General features: G+C 42.6%; 1 protein-coding gene across 1 annotated transcript in view; it reads right to left on the minus strand.

The window, feature by feature from the left end:
• Window positions 1-16,931, minus strand: part of GALNT13 (polypeptide N-acetylgalactosaminyltransferase 13) — a 408,240-nt gene that overhangs the window by 258,311 nt on the left and 132,998 nt on the right. Inside the window, exon 2 of the mRNA XM_030210028.1 lies at window positions 11,897-12,065. Coding sequence (XP_030065888.1) covers window positions 11,897-12,065 — 169 coding nt within the window. The remainder of the gene's footprint in view (window positions 1-11,896; window positions 12,066-16,931) is intronic.

Genomic DNA, 16,931 nt, shown 5'->3' on the forward strand with positions numbered 1-16,931 from the left:
GACCACGTTGGGTGATTTGTTTAAATAAAGATATTGATTGTGAGACCATTTTTTGAACCAGTTTGTTGCATAATTTTGCATTGCTGCAGCTGGAAAAATGCATGTTCCTGGCAGCAGCAATGCAAGGATAGCAGGCCCCAAGTCAGGCCTATTATTTTGTAAAAGGCCAAACTGGTGATTGACACAAGAGTTCACCCCCCCCCCCAATCCATGATCCCATTTAGTAAGCCCCCCCCTCACCCTCCATTTACCTTTCAAAAAAAAGTCACCTTTGGGGGATCTCCCTGGGGGAAGGGATGGCAATTGGCTGGAGCAATCCACCTAAGCTCCTGCCCGGTGATTCCAGGCTCCAAAATGCAATCTCAACCACTTAGTGGTAGTTAGGGGGTCACGCTGCCTAAATAAATTAGTACTCCCTAATGGTTTAATCACAAGACTATAGCTGGGGGGCTGATGTGGCCATTTTGAAACTGGAACTGCTAGGGCAGAAGCATCCAGGGATCTTTCCTGCCCTCCTCTTTCCTCCAGGGAAATCCTGGTACCTGCCAGGGAGAGTGTGCATTTGAGGTTATTGGAGGTGGGGGGTTTCTAAAGAGGACTGAGAGTAAGGTACCAGACACTTTAGGTTGTTCCTCAGGAGCATTCGGTTGTTTATTAGTCATCCAATTCTTCTGAGGAGAAAAGATAATGCCACCTCAAAGGTGACATCATCTTTCCATGAATAACACAGATTGCAAGGTTGAATTCAAGCCAAGTTATTCATTTTGTATAAAATTAGCTGCCATACACACATTTGCACGTTTTTGCATTTCATTACTATTTACCATGAGCTGCACTAAAAATTATGGTTTAAGAGCAAATAACACACAATTAACCCCCTAATTCTATTAGGGGAGCTTTGAGATGTGTGCACAAATTTGGGTGCACACCCATCTTGAATTAGCCAATTAGCACCGATAATTGGCTTTTTAACAAGCTATTCTCGGTGCTAATTGTAATCAATAAAGATGTGTTTGGCTAAAGTTACATGCGTCCTGAAAAGGGGGCGTAGAAATGGGAGTCATGGGTGGTTTGAGGCGGATCATGGGCAGGTTTTTTGTTTACGATTGCAATTATACAATAAGGGGGCTCCACGCTTACATTTACGTGCGGGTATTTGCACCACGTTTTCTAGTTTAAAAGCCTAAATTTAAGCACGACCCCCCCAAGACTTAAGTGCTATTATATAAACCGCACCTAACTTTAGACGCAGCTTATATGATAGAACTCAGTGGGGGTTTTTTTTGTGCTGATTTTTCCACGCCATTTATAGAATCTAGCCCTAATTGGCAAAAAAGTGTGAGTTTTTTGGCAAATAATATGTGTTATTCCCTTAATCCACATTTGTCACTTTCCCTGTCAGTGTATTGTTTTCACTTTTGCTACAATAACCTGTTTCACAGATTATTAATCGCTTTGAGCTACACAGAAGCCCTTAGACCAGTTCCTTGTATCGTATTTAACTGTACATATATTTTACCTTCAGTTTAGCTACCCATCTATTTATCCCAATGACTTTGTACTACCCATCTTGTCCCAGTCTACATATTTTTACTTGGACCCTGTGCTTATTAGGTGTTTCATTGATATTATGCTGATATCGTATTATATCTATGTTATTTGAATGTTCCTCAATACTCTCTATTATGGAATCGTTTGTATTGTGCTGACATTTATCATATCTCTGCTATATGACTGTTCTACAATGCTGGTAAACGTGTATATTTCTAATCCATGTTAGTCCTATGCTCATGGGAGCAGTTATGAACCAAGTCAGGAATCAAACAAGTGAGTTGCTATGTCATTCTAGAAACCTTTCTCTGAATCCTGGCACCAGTGAGGCTGGGTCACCCTGACCAAGGGCTCTTGCCACGATTGCCCCAGTCTTGCATCAGTCAACGGTGGGTCACAGGAATTTTCTTTCTGAACTGCAAGTTCATTCTGTATTGAAGCATCAGCACTGCTAATTTATATTCTTTAGCATAAAAGGCTGTAGACCAAGCTCTGTATTGCACTAGTGTAGGGTCAGGGGTCGTACTTATAACACATAATAGAAGACCACTCAGCGATCCATGACAGTATTCACTCACCCCTTATCCTATTTTTATTGGGCTTACACTTTTGACTCCTGGACCCAATTTCTGGAGAAATGCAGACAAAACTGTTTCACTAATAATGAAAAGCATACGGTACATATTCTTTTCTGTTGCCCCTGGCCTGTTCTGGTTCAAATCTTTTCTAGTCAATCAACTAGTAGACTCTTTGCATGGGAATGGTTTCAAATATTAAGGCTTTAACAATAAAGCATGAAATGTTGAAAGTATCCACTATGTTGGAGGTAACTTGATTAAGAACAAAGTACCAAACTGGGTTAGACCAATGGTCCATTGAGCATAGCATTCATTCCATCTTGATGGAAAATGGTCAAAACTTTGTTTTCAGTTTGGTTGGGGGTCTCAATATTTTTTAAGTGTTGCACAGAAATTCAGACCTGGTCTCCAGCTTTCATAAGAGGAAGGGACTTTGGATTAGATCATACTTTTTTCAGCTGTAGCTGAAGGCAAGTTACCTTCTGGTACTGTAGGTATCTTCCCCTCCCACGGAAGGCTTACAATTTAAGTCTATTCTTGAGCAATGAATTACACTGGAGCAGATACGGTGATAAAAGAAGGTTATATTTATCAGTGTAGTATCTGAATTTGCATGTATATGGGGCAATGCTTTTAGAATAGTATTACTTACTATTTATTATGATGTCCATATTTGTGTTTTGCTATTATTTGATTCATTGACATTTTACACTATTTATTCATAATATGATTTTATGTTTGATATGATTTCACTGTACTTACATATTGGTTTTATCAGTATGTTTTGCCCCTGAAGCAGCCCTTGCTGGGCTTTTAATGCACATCAAAACTGCTATGTGTTTCATTTGATTCATCTAATTGTGAACACCTGGAACCCTTCTTTATCTGGTATCTAAAACCTGAAACTGTGATATGAACCCATAATTGAAATAAATGGGGTTCTCTTTGTGTAGTAGCTTATGTAGAACTGTTATATGCGAACTCAGTGCTCTAAAACACGTTGGAGAACGCCAGTAGATACTGTTAATCATTTACGTCTGACCATTTGTTTGCGGATGCTATGCCAAAGATAAGTGGAGGAGTGGCCTAGTGGTTAGGGTGGTGGACTTTGGTCCTGTGGAACTGAGGAACTGAGTTCGATTCCCGGCACAGGCAGCTCTCCTTGTGACTCTGGGCAAGTCACTTAACCCTCCATTGCCTGCCGCATTGAGCCTGCCATGAGTGGGAAAGCGCGGGGTACAAATGTTACAAAAATAAACAAATAAATACCCAGTCATATTATTTGTGTCCAGCACTTTGAAATGAACCATGATCACCTTCAAGAGATAACTTGTAAGTATGCTTTAGCCATATCATTCCCCAAATTACAGGGAAGCAGGGGCTTCAAATATGCCATATTATATGACCTCCTGATGACTTTGGGAGGCATTCATAATCAGTCAATCTATCTCAAGATCAACCAGCCTCAAACCAAGTCCGGATCCACTGATGGTCTATACTGAAAGAACAATCTAATAGGATTACTATGTTCCTGAGAGATGGTGAAATCTAGAAAGCTGGTCAAAGTTCACAAATCCAATGTGGCATCCTAGCAGTGGCGTTCCTAGGGGGGCTGACACCCGGGGCGGATCGCCGATGCACCCTGCCCCCCGGGTGCAGCGCCCCCCCCCCCCGGTGCAGCGCGACCCCCTCCCCCGCGAAAGGACACCCCCCACCCCAAGCGAAAGAGCCCCACCCAGGTGCATGCCGCTGGGGGGGGTGCCACGCGCCGGTCAGCTTTGTTCGTTTCCATGCTCCCTCTGCCCCGGAACAGGTTACTTCCTGTTCCGGGGCAAAGGGAGCATGGAAACGAACAAAGCTGACCGGCGCGCGGCACCCCCCCCCCCCAGCGGCGTTCACCCGGGGCGGACCGCCCCCACCTTGGTACGCCACTGCATCCTAGATGACTTGCCTCATCTCTTATGTGAGTTGAATGCACTTGTGTGCATTCAGAAGAGGGATGTGTTTAGCAGGTGAGCTGCCTGAGTCGGATTCCAACATTTTACCTAGCTCTGGATGTCCCCTCCCTCTCCCCCCCCCCCCCCCCCCCCCCCCCCCCCAATCATCTCTTTGAGGTCACTGATAAAGCATGTGGTCTGTTTCTCTAAATTAAAATATTACTTTTATTATGTGGCCTCTTTTCCCTCTCTTGTTTAACTGGATTAGAGCAATCATCATAGGTGCTTCATTTTCTACAGTAACCTTCTTTCCCCTGGAATACTGGGAGCACAGTCATAAACTAGGCAAGGTAATCCAGAAGTCAAGAACCAAGCAAAGGAATAACTGTACAAGCAAGATCTGTTTCTTCTGACTATATATGCTACCCCTTGTTAGGCCTCCTTCCACTCTTGTTTCTGTCACTGATCTCTGTTAGTATCCTAGGTTACAGGACTACAGTCAAGGTGACACTGCCCAAATTTCAAAATGAATCATTTTGTTTCTGTTAAGTGCCATTGAGTTGATGACAACACATAGTAACCATCTGGATAACTGCCTAAATGAAAAGACCATAAACCATTATTAAGATTGACTTCCATCTCAGACTCACCGCTTTTCTTGCTTTGAAGTCCACTCCAACTGTCTATTCACTCTACTACCTCTCTGGGTGGCAGCCATCTATTGACCCCCCTGATAAGTCTTTCTTCCATTCTCACAGACTTTGGCTTGGCTTGTCTTTTCTTCTTTCTTGAACCTTCATCTACTTCCCTCATTCTTGGGGAATTTTAACATTCATGCTAATGATCCCTCTGACTCTTATGCCTCTAAGGTTCTTGCTTTAACATCCACATTCAATCTTCACCTGTGCTCCACTACCTCTACTTGCCAGAATGGCCACTACATTGATCTTTTCTTCTCCAACTGCTCACTCTCAAATTTATTGGCTTCAGTTCTTCCCCTCTTTGACCATCATCTGATAATTTTCACACGTAATCACCCCCTCCCCCAGTCCCATCCAATCTCCACCATTACATTTAGGAATCTTCAGGCTATAAACCCCCGAACAAAATTACTGAGCATATACATAGGCGTGGATTAATGAGACAAAGCCAACGTGGATTTAGGCAAGGGAAATCTTGCCTTATCAATCTACTACATTTCTTTGAAGGGATGAATAAACATGTGGATGCAGGTGAGCTGGTCAATATTGTGTATCTGGATTTTCAAAACACATTCACAAAGTATCTCATGAATGACTCCTGAGGAAATTAGAAAGTCTTGGGATAGGAGGTACTGTTCTATTGTGGAACAAGAACTGGTTAAAAGATAGAAAACAGAGAGAAGGATTAAATGCAGTATTCTCAATACAGAAAGGTAAATAGTGGATTTCCCCAGGGGTCTGTGCTGGGACCGCTGCTTTTTAACATATTTAGAAATTATCTAGAGATGGGAATAACTAGTGAAGTAATTAAATTTGCAGATGACACAAAGTTATTCAAAGTTGTTATATCACAAGAGGCTTGTGAAAAACTGCAAGAGGACCTTACGAGACTGGGAGACTGGGCATCCAAATGGCAGATGACATTTAATGTGAGCAAGTGCAAAATAATACATGTAGGGAAGAGGAACCCAAACTATAGCTACGTATTGCAAGGTTCCAAATTAGGAGTCACCGCCCAGAAGAAAGACCCAGGTGTCATTGTTGATGATATGTTGAAAACCTCTGCCCAGTGTGCAGCAGCAGCTAAGAAAGTAAACAGAAAGTTGGGAATTATTAGAAAAGGAATGGAATACAAAACTGAGAATATTACAACGCGTTTGTATCACTCCATAGTGCGACTGCTGCAGGCACAGGCAGCTCCTTGTGACTCTGGGCAAGTCACTTAACCCTCCATTGCCCATAAGTACCTAAGCCGCATTGAGCCTGCCATGAGTGGGAAAGCGCGGGGTACAAATAATTAAAAAAAAAAAAAAAAGAATACTGTGTGGTATTCTGGTGAGTACATCCAAAAAAGATATAGCTGAATTAGAAAAGGTACAGAGAAGGACGATGAAAATGATAATGGAGACGGGATGGGACGACTTCCCTATGAGGAAAGCCTAAAGAGGCTGCAGCTCTTCAACTTAGAGAAAAGATGGCTGAGGGGAGATATGATAGAGGTCTCTAAAATACTGAGTGGACTGGACCGGGTAGATGTGAATTGCTTGTTTACTCTTTCCAAAATACAAAGACCAAGGGGCAAGCAACGAAGCTACTATGTAGTAAATTTAAAACAAATAGGAGAAAATATTTCTTCACTCAAAGTGTAATTAAACTCTGGAATTCGTTGCCACGAAGCAGTTACCTAAGCAGGGTTTAAAAAACGTTTGAATAATTTCCTTTAAAAAAAAAAAGGTCCCTAAGACATTATTAAGATGGAATTGGGAATATCCACTGTTTATGTCTAGGATAAGCAGGATAAAATCTTTTACTTTTTTGGGATCTTGCCAGGTATTTATGACCTGGATTGGTCACTATTGGAAACAGGATACTGGGTTTGATGGACTTTCAGTCTGTCCCAGGATGGCAACACTTATGTTCTTATTGGTCAACGTAAAGGTTACCAAAAAAGGAAAAGAACCAAACCCCACTAGTCACAAAAAACAAAAACATAATGGGGATGACCAAGCTGATATTGAAAAGGATATCTGGTACATAAAGGTGTCTTTTATTAGGAAGAAAACACATCGATCTCAGACAATCAAATGGACAAGGGCTTGACATGACTGTGTTTCGGCACTACTACCTGCATCAGGAATTCGTAAGTTCTGAGATGATACAATAAATTAAATGGCACAAAAAAAAAAGTCAGCACTGAAAAGTATTCTATAATGAGTGTTCCGGGATCGGTATCCTTTATAGACTAGCGCATATCACCAGGATTCGTGCTCAACTTTGGGAGCAAGGAGTTATACCAACCAAAACCAAGTGTAATTCCCGGTGCACAAGTTGGGCACAGATCCCTAAATTCTATATCACTTCAAGCATTTTAAGGGTCCCCTTTGCAGATCCACACAGAAACACTAACACACAATTTTATAAATGGGACGAATAAGTGTGTTTTCGCATGGATCTGCCATCCCTACCATATTTTGGGACCTTGCAGCCATTAGAATGCTTTTTCCAAGTTGAAAATTTGGCATGGAAGTAATGCCTAATGTTCGGTGCCATATATAGAATTTCTCCCATAGTGCAAACTCCACCAAGCAGTGCTCAGGTAGTAGAACAATCTCCACCAGTGCTATTCCAAAGCTATTTCTCAACATTAAAATCAGGTCAAGCTGTTGCCTTACTTGATGAATATGGGAAGAGTTCAGCACTTGTAGTCCCAGAGGATCTATAATGTACTGAAGGAAGAAGATATGGTATCTGAAGAATCCTCACAATGCATATTAAAATCATTTAGAACCAAAATTCATCTAAAAGTCATGCTGTGTTAGGCAATCATTGTCAACAGCACATCTAAATTCCTGTTTTGCGTGCCTAGGGAATGACATACCAATATACACTTTCTCTAAAATTGCAAAACTGCCCAACTCAGCTCCTAAAAATTTCAAGACAGAGACAGAGGATGAGTTAATTATAGAAACATTTTTAAAAATTCCATAAGCACCAATGCCATACCTCCTCCAGATATGTAACATATCAGTTCATGACCCAGAGGGCAGATAGTATCCGGTAAAATCCCCTCCAAGTCATTTAACCACAACTCAATGAAAAAAGCTATGAAAACCTAGGCATCACCAAGTAGGTCCTGTATTACCTCTACTTTGCTACAAACAAAGCTTATATTGAAATACAAATGGATTGATATGGAAGCTTGAAGACTCAACAATGCATCCTTTAACGATCTTGGAATGGCAGCCAATACATGGGCAAAACAAAAAAAGGAGACAAAACACCCTATGTAAAACCAGCAGCGGAGTCAAAAAGAGTAGGAATAGACCACGGTCTTCCAACACAGAGGGAAGAAGGCACTGGAGGTAAAAAGTCAATAAACCTTTATTAAAAGCAAATGTACCAATAATGTTCATTAAAAGGCATGGATTAGTAATAGGCAAAGACGGTGTCAGTTCAACAGTTGTATAAGGTCTACCAGAGTGTGATGCGATCTTTCTGACCCCGAAAGCCTGGGAGTTGATTTAGGGAAGTACATGCATGGACAAGATCTGGGTGACACATGAAACATCTGGGAAAAAATAGAAGCCATTTAACCCTGGCCACCTGCAACCAGGCAACCATTGCTGGGGTCTGCCATCTTGACACTACAAGGAGGAGATCAGTTCGCTGCTGTTACCACAGAGATGCTTTGCATATATTTACACTAAATATCGTAGAAGGCAAAAGTAGAGACTAATATCATATACATCAGAGACATTGACCTCTGAAGCAGGCGCTCATGACAAAACACGGACCCAAGTCGGGTCCACACACAAGATTGCACCACACTCTGGTGGACTTTATACAACAGTTGGACTGACACCACATTTGCCAATTACTAATCCATGTCTCTTGATGGACACTGTTATTGAATTTGATTTTATGAAAGGATTATTAATTTTTTTACCTCCAGTGCCTTTTTCCTTCTGTGCTGGAAGACCGTGGTCTAGCCAACACATGGTGCCTTTTTACAGAAGAGCCCATACATGATACATCTCTGCCAGGGCCAGCTAGCATCCTAAGTACATAAGTATTGCCACACTGGGACAGACCAAAGGTTCATCAAGCACAGCATCCTGTTTCCAACAGTGGCCAATCCAGGTCACAAATGCCTGGCAAGATCCCAAAAAAGTTCAATACATTTTATGCTTCTTATCCAGAAATAGCAGTGGATTTTCCTCACAATTTAATAATTTTTTTATTTTTGTTACATTTGGACCCCGCGCTTTTCCACTCATGGCAGGCTCAATGCGGCTTACAGGGGGCAATGGAGGGTTAAGTGACTTGCCCAGAGTCACAAGGGAGCTGCCTGTGCCTAAAGTGGGAATCGAACTCAGTTCCTCAGGACCAAAGTCCACCACCCTAACCACTAGGCCACTCCTATGGAATTTTCCTTTAGGAAGCCATGCAGACCTTTTTTAAACCCCACTAAGCTAACTGCCTTTACCACGTTCTCTGGCAACAAATTGAAGAGTTTAATTACACGTTGAGTGAAGAAAAATTTTCTCCAATTTGTATTAAACTTACTACTTTGTAGCGTCATCGCATGCCCCCTAGTCCTAGTATTTTTGGAAAGAATAAACAAACTATTCACGTCTACCCGTTCCTCTCTACTCATTATTTTATAGACCTCTATCATATCTCCCCTCAGGTGTCTTTTCTCCAAGCTAAAGAGCCTTTCCTCATAGGGAAGTCATCCCATCCCCTTTTGTCATTTTTGTCGCCCTTCTCTGTACCTTTTCTAATTCCACTATATCTTTTTTGAGATGCGGTGACCAGAATTGAACACAATATTCAAGGCGCAGTCGCACCATGGACTGATACAAAGGCATTACAGTGTCCTCACTTTTGTTTTCCATTCCTTTCCTAATAATACCTACAATTCAATTTGCTTTCTTAGCTGCGCAGCACACTGAGCAGAGGGTTTCAACGTATCATCAACAATGACGCTGAGATCCCTTTCTTGGTCGGTGACTCCTAACGTGGAACCTTGCATTACGTAGCTATAGTTCGGGTTCCTCTTTCCCACATGCATCACTTTGCACTTGCTCATATTAAACATCATCTGCCATTTAGTCTCCCAGTCTCATAAGGTCCTCTTGTAATCCTAATCTTAAAAACATACTAAATTACCTCAGTGGCACCCTAACTTTCTATGACCACTGCTCCAAATTACAAAAATTGGCGATCCATTACAAAGTCAGCCTATTATTTCCAAGTTAAACAGAGCACTACACAGAATCAAAAATGACAAAAAGATGAGCAATCCTGTCCAAAATGACCAACTAAAATCTCATAAATCCCCAACTAAAACACCATAAAGGCCAAAAGTCACAGAGGTACACACAAAGGAGCAAACTCCTCTGTGCACTCCTTTGCTGTCACAATGCCACCACTTTGTTACCAGCACTACACCATGTACACCAGCTTTATAGAGAAGTCCAACAGCTATACACTCAGAGGGGGAGGAGTCAACACCCAGGTGCTCCCAAGGTATCCAATCAGTGTAGCAGCTGAAAAGAAAGAGTCCAGCTGCTTCCAGATGGGGGGGAGGGGGGACTGGGGTGGTGGGTAATGGTACACTGTGTGTTTGTATTTTGGGAATCGCATGGAAGAGATCACATGTGTGTCCCCCCCCCCCCTTGTTGTTTTTGGACAGTGTTATAGTGATTTGGATATTGAACTGATGGTTGGGGAGATGTGGAGTTGTGGGGGGGGGGGGATAAATATGTAAAAGTATAATGGAAACTGTCAGGTATTCATTCTATTGTTTCAATTTTTCCTGCTTTTATTGGTTGCATATAATACAATTGTATGTTTTTGAATTTTACTGCAAAAATAAAATAAGATGAATAAAAAAAATGGCCTGCTATTTATGCAACCTACTTTAACCGCTAAACATAGCCGGTTTGGCGCTGAATAGTCATGCCTAATCAGCTATGTCACGCAATACAGTCAGTTAGCAACTACCCGCTGACCACGAATGTTCAGCAGAGATAACCAGTTATCTCCCGCTGAATATCTGCAGTTAGGCACTAAAATACTATTTTTCCAGTATCGGCCAGACTATGCATAGATTTAACTTTCCAAACTGTAAAAACTTTGGAAATAACTTTATAGGCAGCTTGAGCGTGTAGAAGTGTTCCACAGACTTAGGTGGGGAGCATGCATAAAAGTAGGTGGCTGGAAAATACAGCACTTATTTTTTATTCAATATACATATAAGGATTCCTGGAAGTGAAGAATGATTGGAGCAGAGGCATAACTGGAAATTATGCATGTATTTTATGAAATAAACACGAAGCCCCATTTTACAAAGAACATAGATGTTAGGGCTCTTCAGCTTGGAAATCAGACAACTAGGGGGGATATGATTGAGGTCTACAAAATCCTGCATGGTGTAGAATGGGTAAAAGTGAATACACTTTTCATTCTTTCAGAAAGTACAAAGATTAGGGAACACTCAATGAAATTATGTGGAAATACTTTTAAAACAAATAGGAGGAAATATTTGTTCATTCAACAAACAGTAAAACTCTGGAATTTGTTGCCAACAGTGGTTAGTGTATCTGGGTTTAAAAAAAGGTTTGGACAAGTTTCTGGAGGAAAAGTCCATAGTCTGTTATTGAGCTGGACATGGGGAAAGTCACTGCTTGCTCTGGAATTGGTAGCATGGAATGGTGCAACTAATTGTGTTTCTGCCAGGTACTTGTGACCTGGATTGGCCACTGTTGGAAGCAGGATACTGGGCTAGATGGACCCATTGGTCTGACCCAGTATGGCTGTTCTTATGTACAGATTGGAATAAGGATGTCCAAGTCAAGATATTCTCAGTTCCGGTAGCATATTAGAGAACAATCTGCATTAGGGCATGGTGTCTCAGTGGGAACTGCCATTTTACAAATATGCACTGTTGAAAAATCATGAATGGCTCAACCCAGCAAATTCCACTTACTCATGGATGTGTCAAGTTCGCAAATTAATTTTAATCCATTTTCTTTTAAGAACTGAAGCCATGGTAAAACGGATGTTCATTAGTAGATTCTTGAAGGCTAAAATACGAACAGTAGATTTCACATTGCAAACTTACCCTTCTAATCTTACATCTGGCAAGCTTCTATTAAGTGCAATCAAATCACTAGCCATAAGGTTGAACTGGTTGATTTTGAACAGCTCTTTCATTTTCTCCTGCTCATCCTTGGGAATGAATACTGCCTTCCCCAGTTCTCCAGGTTCTTCCTGGCTCCTTGAAATGACAGCTGTAATAAATAAAATATATCACGCTTTATTTTCAAAGGATAATGTTTTCGTTCTCGAGCAAATGTCATTAGCTCTGGTCTCCAAACATCTCCAACAAGGCTCTTGTTCAGGATATCTACAATGAATGTATATACAATATATTGCAAACCACTTCAACTTCATTTTCTTAAAAAAAACACCTCAAAAACTGCAGTTGGCTATGATGGCTCGTTTTGTATCATAAACAGCTACTTACAGCCTGTGTCCCTTACATTTCTAATTGTTTGTGATAAAATGTAAAAACTCAAAAACAAGCAAAAGAACTAAAAGAAATGATGTAATTCCAGCTCATTGCTTTTTTCAAAAAAAGCAATAAACCTATTTTGTACAGTCTTTAAAGAATAAGAAAAGATCTTTAACTCCCAGATTCTATATATGGCGCACAAATTCTGTGCATGAATTTCCACGTGACCCTGAGATACACGTGCATCTGAATTTGCTAATGAGCCAATAAGGGCCAATAACTGGGTGCTAACAATCAACTGACATTAATTGGCAACATTTTGGATAATGTTTGCATTAATAATTTTAACGCATTAATCACCTCCCCCTCCCCTGGCGTACCTCTGAATTTGCCTGTACAGACAGCTACTCTAAGCACATGCTGCTTCTCTCTAGCAGGAGCCCATCCTCTCTAGCATCCTGTATACTCTGAATAAACTTCATGTTTCCTACATGCAGGATGCTGGAAAGGAAGGTCTCCAGCAAGAGAGAAGCAGTGTGTGCTTAGCGCAGTCCATTGTACAGACAATCTTGAAGGGTCGCCAGGGGAATAGGGAGGGAGAATGAGATGCCAGTGAACCCAAGGGTGGCAGAAGAAAAAAAATCTGCTGGAGCAAACAGGGGGAAGGGGTAGGAGAAAGAAAAAGATTTTTTTTTTTGTAACATTTGTACCCTGCGCTTTCCCACTCATGGCAGGCTCAATGTGGCAGGCAATGGAGGGTTAAGTGACTTGCCCAGAGTCACAAGGAGCTACCTGTGCCGGGAATTGAACTCAGTTCCTCAGGACCAAAGTCCACCACCCTAACCACTAGGCCACTCCTCCACTCCACTCCAGAGCAAGGGGGGGGGGGGGGGGGGCACGGCATACAGAAAGATATGTCGGTCCGAGTGGGGGGGAGGAGAGATCTGGACAAAGCATCCTGCCTCAAGTGGGGTTTATATGTGAGATGGTGCCCATGAAAGGGAGGGGAAAGGAAGAGAGAAGGGTGAGATGGTGCCCAGAGAGTAGGGGAAGGGAAAATAGATGGAAGAGATGATGCCCATGGAGAGGAGGGGAAGGGAGATAAGAGGAGATGGAAACAAGATATATTTGAGAAATAGGAAGAAAAACAGAAAAAAATTGAATGTCAAAGATGGATATAGGGCAGGAAGTGAAGGAGGAGAAAAAAAAGAAAGCAATGGCTATAAAGGAGGCCATGGAAACAGAGTTCAGAGCACAGGGAAGCAGAACAAGAGACAGGGAAAGAGATGATTAGAAAGATAAAATCACCAGACAACAAAGGTAAGATAAATGATTTTATTTGTATTTTAGTAATCGAAATATGTCAGGTTTGAAAATTTACATCTGCTATCTATATATTGCATTCTATAGGAGGCAATGTGAGAGGGGCACTTTATGCAATTAATCAAGCGATTAAAACTTTTAATCGATGTACAGCCCTAATCTTAAGTAATCTCCCATCAGAGAGGAATCTTCTGCAAAAAGCACTTCAGAGTCCAGAAACAGTATATGAAATAGCTTTCCTTTTGAGTTCTTGTAGGTTGATATTCCGAAGACAGAGGATTCAAAGAAAAGTCAATTGAATAGTTCTAAGTGGCCAATGAGGGTATAATGTAAAAGATGACGCTTCACATACAAGGGCCCTAACAACTAACATCAAAGGCCAACACTAAGTTTTGTGCATAGTTTAAGAAAGTAATCAGCAACCAACGAAGATTGTTCATAGTAGAATTAACATGATTCCTAAACTTCAAACCAAACCAATACAAAAGCCGGTGCATTTGAGTCTATTGGAGCCATTAATTAACAGGAAAATTTCTGATAAATTTATGCCTAGTAAGAACTCTTGTGTTAGAAGAGAGCATGGGTTAGTTGCAAACGTTTTCAACCCAGTCCTCGGGGCACAACCTGCCAGTCGGGGGTTTCAGGATATCCCCATTGAATTCAATGAAGATATTTGAAAACCCCGACTGGCTGGGTTTGCCCCGAGGACTAGGTTGAAAACCTCTGGGTTACTGTGACGGGGTGTATGACCCATCACTGGGAAGTAGGTCCCCCAGAACAAGGGAAATATCCTCATGGCCCTTACAAGAAAACAACTTGGGTCTAGACCTCACTGTTATGATTCTGCTGGATAGGCGGGGGAATGTTTGGGACTCGCTCCTGATTGGCTTGTCAGGGGCTGTGCCAGCAGACATCAGAAGCCTGATCTATTTTAGCCTGATCTATTTATTCTGCCTTCCCTGCAATCCTTGCTTTAGCATTGATTGCTTTGTTTGCTCAGCTGAAGCCAGCCTGTGCTTGGGCGTTTCGGTTCACGCTGGCGTTTAGCCTTCTCCTTGGTGCTTGTTTATTCTGTGTGTGTGAGTCTGTGCTGGGTATTCCCAGCATGAGCCTGATTGTCTCACTCCCCTACACCTGGTCTGCTTTCTGCTGCTCTAATGTTGTGCTGTTTGTGGTAAGCTTGGGCCAGATGCACTAAACTTAACGAGCAATTAACGAGCCATTAACGAGCAAGTAGTAAACCCTGGCATGCACTAAAGGCCATTTTCCTATCATGGTAGCAGCTAAACGAAAACGGAATGCAGATGATTATAATGAGCTGCACTACCGTTGCAAGGCTATTATAATGAGATGCACTAATGTTTACCAATTCCACTTACCGTGGAAAACCTAACGTGAGGTCTGCACCTCTCGTTAGGCTGGGGCTACTGTGAACGGACCCATGGAGACCAGTAGAAATAGCGTCTAACACCCATATAAAAAAAAAAAAAAAAAAAGAACAAGCTGCGTGTCCCAAGTGCTCGTCCTTCAGGGACGTCCTTGCCTAACATGGACGTCCTTCAAGGACGTCCCTGACAAGCACTTGGCTTTCTTTTTTCCCCTTCCGACAACGCCGCCGCTGCTCCCCCCTGCATGGAAATGACAGCTTCCCGCAGCCCCGGCCTCCCTGCCATCCTGTATATTCCTATTGCTGTTCCCTTTTCCCTTGTGTGTTGTGGGGCCAGCTTTGTGTATTCTTATAGGTAGTTTTTTCCTTTCCCTTTGTGCGCTGTACAGTACAGCCTAGTGAGTTTCTTGTAGGCTTCCTGTATCTTTGTATGCTATAGGTGCAGCCTAGTTCCCTGAGTGCTGTGGGGTACAGCCTAGTGTATTCCTATAAGTGGTTTCCCTTTTTCCTTGAATGCCTAGTGGTACATCTTAGAGTATTCCTTTGAGTGACTTCCCCTTTCCCTGTGTGCTGTTTGGTACAGCCTAGAGTGTTCCCTTCTGGGGCTTCCTGTATTCTTGATCGCCCTGTGGAACAGCCTTGTGTATACCTTTAGAGGCTTCTGTCTCTCACCCTTTCCCTTGTGTCTCTACCCCTGCACTGTGTGCGCTGTTTGTGTTCCAGTCCCTTGGGGGACCCTTCGTTGTCCTTTCTCCCTTCCCAGAGTGTGACTGGGTTCCCGGTCGGCTGTGAGGCCCACTTGCTTGGACTCTGTGCGAGTGGGTTCCCGATAGAGCATTCAGGTGGGTCTCAAGGCCTATCTCCCATTTTCTGGTGGTTCCTGTTGGCTGTTGTGTGTGTATGGGGTTGGTGGCTGGGGTGGTGCGCATAGGGCCTGTTCGGTCTACCCTAGGCCTTGGCCAAAATCCTATACGAGGCCCCGGCCTGGGCTCAAGTGCTCACGTCCAGAATAACACTCACTGTCATATTTAGGGTGAATCCCAAAGCCTTGCATGGGGTGGTAGTAGTCAGTCCTAGGAGACTAGTTGGGAGGGAGCAAGGGCAGGACTAACCCTCAGGAGGGTGGTAGAATTGCTTCTGGGGGGGGTGTAGGACAGGACTACAACTGAACAGCTAAGAGTTTGAATGATCTGCACACACTGGCATTCCATTTGCATGGAGGAACTATATCAGGCTCAAAGAAGACTTGGGGAGCTGCAAGAGGCCAGAAGCCTGTGAAAACTGTTGGGACCCTTGGGGGTTTGGCCCCAACGGGTAAACAGAAAAGCTTTTGAAAGAAGTAAACTTCACCCTGAGAGAAAAAGGGACTCCTAGGCAGGATTTGCTAGCAGAGGAGAACCAAAGGAGGAGACCAACCTCTCCTGGGAATTGGAAAGGAATCGGCTTGCACTTTTGGCAAGCGGTTCTTGGAATTCGGCTTGCACTTTCAGGAAGCGGTGCTTTGGAGACCGGATGTTCGGCTTCTACTTCACCAAGTGCTGCATCCCTCAGCCTATGCTTTCGAGTAGGCCGCGCGGGACTACAGTTATGAAGGAGTGAAGGACACATAGGGAGGGATACCAGACACCTTGGGGGTTCTCACAGGATCTAGACCAGACCAGGGGTAGGGTTTATTAAAGAATGAGAACAACTTATCAGATCACAGCTTGGGCAGGGGACGGAGGTAACTTCAACAAGAAGTGATGACATTCAATAACTTCGTACAAGAAAAGTTTTTTATTTGAAATCATTTGAAATGGAGCATGAATTCCAAGCAATACTTCCCCCTACCCCCCTCCCAAATTTCTTTAACACCTAGGTTAACTCCGTACCACTTATGTGATATTTAAACGTATTAACTGCACTAGAGCACAAGAACTACTACTTTGCCAA

The sequence above is a fragment of the Microcaecilia unicolor genome, chromosome 7 (assembly GCF_901765095.1).
Source record: "Microcaecilia unicolor chromosome 7, aMicUni1.1, whole genome shotgun sequence".
In the NCBI taxonomy this organism is placed as follows: domain Eukaryota; kingdom Metazoa; phylum Chordata; class Amphibia; order Gymnophiona; family Siphonopidae; genus Microcaecilia; species Microcaecilia unicolor.